Source organism: Coregonus clupeaformis, unplaced genomic scaffold (assembly GCF_020615455.1).
Source record: "Coregonus clupeaformis isolate EN_2021a unplaced genomic scaffold, ASM2061545v1 scaf2387, whole genome shotgun sequence".
Taxonomy (NCBI): domain Eukaryota; kingdom Metazoa; phylum Chordata; class Actinopteri; order Salmoniformes; family Salmonidae; genus Coregonus; species Coregonus clupeaformis.
The window spans coordinates 32501-40000 of NW_025535841.1; the positions used below are offsets into that span (position 1 = coordinate 32501).

A 7500-nucleotide genomic window follows, 5' to 3' on the forward strand; every position below is an offset into this window, starting at 1 on the left:
TTTACATTGCCTTCACCTGGAATAGAGCCCGACAAACATGGGTTACTATTCAGCGCGCAAAGACACCAAAAAAGGCGCGCTAAACCCCTACGCTGGAACGGGCAGGGGAAATGATACAATGTAGCCGCTCTCCGAGCCGGCGCGCGCCGCCCATTAAACAATGATACAATGTAGCCGCTCTCCGAGGCGGCGCGCGCCGCCCATTAAACAATGATACAATGTAACGCAGCCTACCTACGCATTCATTCGGTGGCGATGGAATTGCTTTTTTTACTGACAGAGTGGGTGGCTCTTAAAAGAGCCTTTGGGTTAGTAGAGCAGTCCAAATGCGCTGTTTACTTGGAGCTGGTGTACTTGGTTACGGCCTTGGTGCCCTCGGACACGGCGTGTTTGGCAAGTTCACCGGGGAGCAGCAGGCGCACCGCGGTCTGGATCTCCCTGGAGGTGATGGTAGAACGCTTGTTGTAGTGGGCCAGGCGAGAGGACTCTCCGGCGATACGCTCGAAGATGTCGTTCACGAAGGAGTTCATGATTCCCATGGCCTTGGAGGAGATGCCGGTGTCGGGGTGGACCTGCTTCAGGACTTTGTACACGTAGATGGCGTAACTCTCCTTCCTGGACTTTCTGCGCTTCTTGCCGCCCTTCCCTGCGGTCTTGGTGACGGCTTTCTTGGAGCCCTTCTTGGGCGCTGACTTTGCTGGCTCGGGCATGATGATGTCTCGTTGCTTCTCAGAAACGAATGAGGGGGTGAAGGGCGCTTACCCGTCTTATGAAGAGGAAGCTAAGCAAAGTCAGCGGCCGTAGACACTCCCCGCTGCTTGCTTGCTCCCTCCCTCCCTCCCTCCCTCCCTCCTCTCTATAGCCTATGCTCTGTGACCGATGGGGAATTGTGTGTTTCAAAAAGGGGGCTTTAATAGGTGTCCAAATGGCACGATTGTTGTGCCAAATAATGCTGGTGATAGAATTGCCCACTTTGGCACCGTCAGACATAGGGCTCCCATTTTGGACTGTGTGTGTGTGTGCGCGCTGTCCCCCTCTTTTTCGAGCCACGTCTACCGACTCGTGGTGGCTTTATGTTGTCCAAATTCCACTATTGCTTGACCCAAAATAATAACGTTCTTACACTTTGCCACTGTCAGATATAGGCCTCCCTCTGTGCGCTAAAAGTGGACGGGACATTAGAATCCTCTAATTAATACTCCCTGTCCACTCGAAGTGGCTCATACTTTCTTACTAAATTGCATACTAAACATTTTTTGTTATATATAACACTACATGGAATGGGCCCATTTTAAGCGGATGTGGGTGGCTCTTAAAAGAGCCTTTGGGTTCGAGTCGGGGTGTTGAGGTTCCGAAGAGAGTGGGTTTAACCGCCGAAACCGTACAGGGTGCGTCCCTGACGTTTCAGAGCGTAGACCACGTCCATGGCGGTAACGGTCTTCCTCTTGGCGTGCTCGGTGTAGGTGACTGCGTCACGGATCACGTTCTCCAGGAACACCTTCAGGACACCGCGGGTCTCCTCGTAGATCAGACCGGAAATACGCTTTCACGCCGCCGCGGCGAGCCAGACGGCGGATAGCGGGTTTGGTGATTCCCTGGATGTTATCGCGGAGAACTTTGCGGTGACGCTTGGCGCCTCCTTTTCCGAGTCCCTTGCCGCCTTTGCCTCTTCCGGACATGGTGTGTTCGCTAGTTGAGTTCAAGTGAATGAATGACTTCAGCGCCGGTGCGCGGTGCGCTATTATCTGCGTTTGGTCGACCTGATTGAGGCCGGCGGCACAGAAAGCGCGCCTCTGTTATATGTTCGGAGGCGTTGCAAAGGGGAGGGCGCTCGTTCTAGGGGACTAGGGAGGAGCGATTTCAAAGATGACGTGAAAGCAACTAACGTACGCGGGAAACATACTCAAATACTGATATAGGCTATGTGGAACACAAGGCCAAACTGTGACAACTGGGAGATCAGCTAGTACACTGTGTCCCTCTCCTCATATTGTTGTTGTTGTTGTTGTTGTTGTTGCACCTGATTCTACTCATTGAGGACTTGGTAATTTAGGTGACAGGTTGTTCAATCAGCTGTGGCTGTCCAGGCCTACAAGAAAAATGGGTCCTGTTGGGGGTAGCCTACTCTACCGCTGGAGTTGGGAAACACTGAAATGGAAGGGGGACACGCAGTGAGCAAAACTCCTAACCACATAAAAACACAGACACTTGAGATCATTAAGAGCTATAAGGAGTCCATCAACTACCTGGTCAGTCAAGTCATATAGGGGGGATTTCATGGCCACCTGCTGGAGCAGAAGTCATGTTTGCCAACACTGGCCTTAAAATCATTAGGAGCTATAAGGAGTCCATCAACTAACTGGTCAGTCAAGTCATATAGGGAGGGATGTCATGGCCACCTGCTGGAGCACAAGTAATGTTTGCCAACACTGGCCTTAAAATCATTAGGAGCTATAAGGAATAAATCAACTCATCATTCAAGTCATATAGGGAGGGATCTTAGCACCACCTGCTGGATCAGAAGTACCCTTCACCGTAGGCACAAGAGAGCCATCATCTCTCAACCGGTGCAATTTCCATAAGTATGTGGTAATAAAACAAACAACGACAGCTCCTCATATAGGCAGTGGTTTCACACATTTTTCTCCAAGATGTTCAAACGTTCATAGATGACCAGCAGGGTCAAATAATAAGCACAGTGGTTGTAGAGGTTGCAACAGGTCAGTCAGTACATCAGGAGTAAATGTCACTTGTTGTTAGTGTTGTAGTTCCTATTTCTACGGTGTTGCCTACCTGCAGCAATCATGAGTTACCTGCAGTGTTGATTGCAATTACGTAATTTGTCAACTCATAATAACAGATGTTTTGCAAACCGTTGATGTTTAAATAAATGGATTCCCGGTGTCCGGATACCTTTTCTCTTAAGGGATGTGATTGAGTGAATCCAAAGTAAGTTGGTCTAAATACATAATAGGATGAATCATTCAGGTAAAATAACACAATGTCTATTTGAGTCGAATCAATGTAATATAATCCTTTTTACGTCTCTATCATCTTTACTCAATGTATTGGACCACATCAACTCAACTTACTCAAGCTTATCTACTCATAAAAACAAGCAAAAAGATCTACTCAACAATATGACGTGTGCTTTTGTTGACTGTAATAGCTTGAGTACATTCCACAAAGTCATTTTTTACAGTGTATCTAAAGACACGTTTGTTGTGGTGATGCACTTTTTCTTTGACGTTGAACTTGCATTGAACAGACAAATCCATTTCGTTACAACCCTTTTTGTAGTATGACTTAGGAATATTTGTTGATGATCCTAATGTCTATGCGTGAATAGTGATTGGTTGTTGGTGAAATATTGCTGAGAACCCATCATTTCCTGGCCTTTTTTCACTATTGAGCAATTTTGAAACATTTGTTTTGCTATTGGATTCATAATGGTGACCTGGGACAAGTAATTAGTGAAACCAGAGTTCAGCAGTTGCCATTAAAGCGATCGAACCAAGTCATCCTAATAGGCTAGTATTAGCCTAAAGCAGGGTTTCCCAAACTCGGGCCACATTTTGGGAGTTTTTGCCCTAGCACTACACAGCTGATTCAAATAATCAACTCATCATCATCAAGCTGGGAGTATTAGAATCAGTTGTGGAGTGCTAGGGCAAAACGCAAAACGCGCACCCCTTGTGGACCCCAGGACCGCGTTTGGGAAACGCTGGCCTAAAGAGCAAATGCTGAAAGGGAATCACCATGAGGTGCAGTACCCACATTTAACCACAAGATGGCCTCCGTGCTCCATTGTAAAGTTTGGGCCTCTGCATGAGTCTCTCAGCAGCACTGCAACATGGGACTTTCAAAGTAAGTTGGCATGCATGTTTTTTCTGGACTGCATGCAAGGCTATTATTACACACAACTAATAGTGTCAATTATTCATCTGAACACAATTCTTGTTACTATTCGGCCTATATTATCACTCGTTTCTTTTTCCCCTCCTTTGTAAAGCATTTTACTGTGTTACTATATAGTTCAAAGGAAGTGGATGATGCCAGATGGTTGTGTATATACACACACAAACATTGAAGCTAGACTTCAGGCAACTAAAAAGGTGCAATACGTAGCTTTTAGACGTGTTAGTGAACAACATACATGGTGGCTAATGTAGAGGTGCGTGTATACATGGAACAATTGTGCCTTTTTGATGGAAATATGGAGGTGGCTCTTAAAAGAGCCTTTGGGGGATATTCGAGTTCAGGTCATCCTCATTTATGCGCGCTCTCCGCGAATACGGCGGGCCAGCTGGATGTCCTTGGGCATGATGGTCACCCGCTTGGCGTGGATGGCGCACAGGTTGGTGTCCTCGAACAGGCCGACCAGGTAAGCCTCGCTAGCCTCCTGTAGGGCCATCACGGCGGAGCTCTGGAAGCGCAGGTCGGTCTTGAAGTCCTGGGCGATTTCTCGCACCAGGCGCTGGAAGGGCAGTTTGCGGATGAGTAGCTCAGTGGACTTCTGGTAACGACGGATCTCTCTCAGAGCCACGGTGCCGGGCCTGTAACGGTGAGGCTTCTTCACACCGCCGGTGGCCGGGGCACTCTTGCGAGCAGCCTTAGTGGCGAGCTGCTTCCTGGGGGCTTTGCCACCGGTGGATTTGCGAGCGGTTTGCTTGGTTCTGGCCATGGCGCTGCTCTGACAGTCGGGAGTATAGCCTCGAAATGCCTATGTGAAGTTTATAAAGCCGGCAGTGGCGCCTGCTGATTGGACACCATCTCCCCACCACCCCGATTGGCCCGTTTCGCAGGCCTCCTCCGTTGGCCATTGGACGGGAGGCCCGGCCTCTCCAAAACTCAAACTCCCGGTGCGCGCGCAATAGGACGCCGCCGGCCCTTTACGCGCAATAATAGTCGCCAAAGTCAAGAGTGACAGCTTATAGGCACGTATCATCTAATGCTAGCCTGCTATGGCAAATGAGGCCAAGTAGGTGTTGTTGTTCATGCAAGGCCTCATGTGGGCACAGAATGTCGAAATAGTTGTGTATACACCCACTCAATGTATTGCGGTCATAGAAAGGTACTTTGCGCTTTTGGAGAGCTAGGTGGTTGGCTCTTAAAAGAGCCTTTGGGGGTTGAGTAGTCAAGTTGAAGTCGCAGTAGCGAATTTACTTGGCTTTGACTGCCTTCTCGGTCTTCTTGGGGAGTAGGACTGCCTGGATGTTGGGCAGCACACCACCCTGAGCGATGGTCACACCGCCGAGCAGTTTGTTCAGCTCCTCGTCGTTACGGACGGCCAGTTGTAGGTGACGGGGGATGATACGAGTCTTCTTGTTGTCACGGGCAGCGTTGCCGGCCAACTCCAGGATCTCAGCAGTCAGGTACTCGAGTACGGCGGCCAGGTAGACTGGTGCGCCAGCGCCCACACGCTCGGCGTAGTTGCCTTTGCGCAGCAGCCTGTGCACACGGCCCACGGGGAACTGGAGGCCAGCACGGGATGAACGGGTCTTTGCCTTCGCCCTGGCCTTGCCTCCGGTTTTGCCTCTTCCGCTCATATTGGTAGCTTGAGAAAGTCACAGAAAGTCTGAATGAGCCGCTCGCCACTTCGAGAGCCGTACATATACCTCGCCACAAGAGGCAACGATTAGCCACCGGGCCGGTGTGGCCTTATCCAATTGGAGCGAGGGACAGACAGATGGACAGACAGACAGCCCTAAGCCGGTTCCCACCCACAGGCAGCGAGTGAGAGGCTACTTTGTTTCCCTCCGACTTTGTTACTTTGTGTCATTTCGCGTGAGCGCCAAAATGTCCGAAATGACATCCACACATTATTTCTCTCCAAATGGGAAACAAACAGCTGGTGAGGGTGCACTCTTGAGTTTGAAATCGAAGCCACTATAGTATTGTTATTGTTATTACATGGCACTTGTAACACATCACAGCAGCCTGCCTCTGAACGGGAATAGCCCAGTGGCTCATATATAAAAATGGCTGTTGAGGGTGCACTCGTGAGTTTCAATTCGAAGCCACTATAGTATTGTTATTGTTATTACATGGCACTTGTAACACATCACAGCAGCCTGCCTCTGAACGGGAATAGCCCAGTGGCTCATATATAAAAATGGCTGGTGAGGGTGCACTCGTGAGGTCGAATTTCTGAGCCATTTTGGCCCTCTATTATATGCCTCTCCCTTCGCACACACCCAGAGTGGGACAATGTTGTGTGCGTAAAAGTAGCCTAGTGTGCGTAATTTCTTTTCCACGACAGGTAGTACATGGAAATCAATGCGCTTTCTATGGAAAGAGGTGGGTGGCTCTTAAAAGAGCCTTTTGTGGTACAACATGTGTCGAGTAGAACACTGTTTGTAATAGGTTTACTTCTTCTTGGGGGCTGCCTTCTTGGCCTTGGCTGCCTTGGGCTTGGCGGCTTTGGGCTTGGCTGCCTTTGTAGCCTTCTTGGGGCTCTTGGCTGCCTTCTTGCCGCTGCGGCGGGCTTTTTCACCTTCTTGGGGCTCTTGGCGGCCTTTTTGGGTGTAGCGGGCTTCTTGGCCTTCTTGGGGGACTTCTTTGCGGCGACGGCCTTCTTGGCTGCTACCTTCTTGGGCTTCTTCGCCGGCGGGCTTCTTGGCGGCCACCTTCTTTACTTTGGGGACTGCGGCTTTCTTGGCGGGCTTCTTCGCCTCGACGGCTTTCTTGTTGAGCTTGAAGGAACCGGATGCACCGGTGCCCTTGGTCTGGACCAGGGTACCCTTGGTGACGAGGCTCTTGACTGCGATCTTGACGCGGGAGTTGTTCTTCTCCACGTCGTAGCCGCCTGCCGCCAGCGTCTTCTTGAGTGCGGCCAGGGACACGCCGCCTCCTCTCTTGGAAGCGGTCACAGCCTTGACGATGAGCTCGCCTACGCTGGGTCCCGCTTTCTTGGCCTTGGCTGCTGCCTTCTTCTTGGGTGCCTTTGGCCGGCGCGGCGGCGGCGGGTGCTGGTGCGACTTCTGCCATGTCTGTCTGTCGTTTGGTCCGGTAACACACACACACACACGGTCTGCGAGGAGTAGTTTGCTGTAGACGCTGTTCTGCGCTATTGAAGCTCCACACCGAGCAGGGGCTGGCCTTAAACGCGACATGAGAACCATGTAGACTCAAGCCAACCAGCTCGGCTTCTCTGGGCTGGCCAAATGCTCTTTCACTTGTGTTTTCTGTTCGCCTATATTGGCCCAAAAGTCACCGACGGAGCCGTGTTTTTGCTCCAAAAGCGAACGGCCCAGCGAGCAGACTTGTCTCCGTTCAGAATAAAGTCATGTGGGCCGCGGAAGGGCCGTGCATTTTGTTGCGACTCGCTCAAAATCTCACCGTTGGACTGTCGGGTGGAGCGGTGCGCACTGGTTTTCCTGTGCTATTTGTCTCCTAAATGGGCTAAAAGTGCATCCGATTGCCAGCAGCACTTGTTGTGTAGTGAGCCGAGATGTCTGGCAAGGGAATCAAATGGTTTGGGGTCCCCTGTTGTGGTCC

The 7500-nt window shown here is 50.5% G+C and overlaps 2 protein-coding genes and 2 pseudogenes across 2 annotated transcripts in view; all 4 read right to left on the reverse strand.

The window, feature by feature from the left end:
- LOC123488603 (histone H2B) overlaps window positions 1-753 on the reverse strand; it is a 799-nt gene extending 46 nt beyond the window's left edge. The window contains exon 1 of the mRNA XM_045219461.1: window positions 1-753. This exon is cut by the window's left edge and continues 46 nt beyond it. Within this exon, the coding sequence (XP_045075396.1) occupies window positions 336-710 (375 nt within the window). The 5' untranslated portion in view covers window positions 711-753 and the 3' untranslated portion in view covers window positions 1-335.
- A 551-nt stretch (window positions 754-1304) lies between these two features.
- LOC123488605 overlaps window positions 1305-7500 on the reverse strand; it is a 13026-nt pseudogene continuing 6830 nt past the window's right edge.
- On the reverse strand, window positions 4725-5626 carry LOC123488600 (histone H2A). The gene has a single exon (XM_045219457.1). The coding sequence runs from the start codon at window positions 5547-5549 to the stop codon at window positions 5163-5165; it is 387 nt and encodes a 128-aa protein (XP_045075392.1). The 5' UTR covers window positions 5550-5626; the 3' UTR covers window positions 4725-5162.
- On the reverse strand, window positions 5892-6990 carry LOC123488596 (annotated as a pseudogene).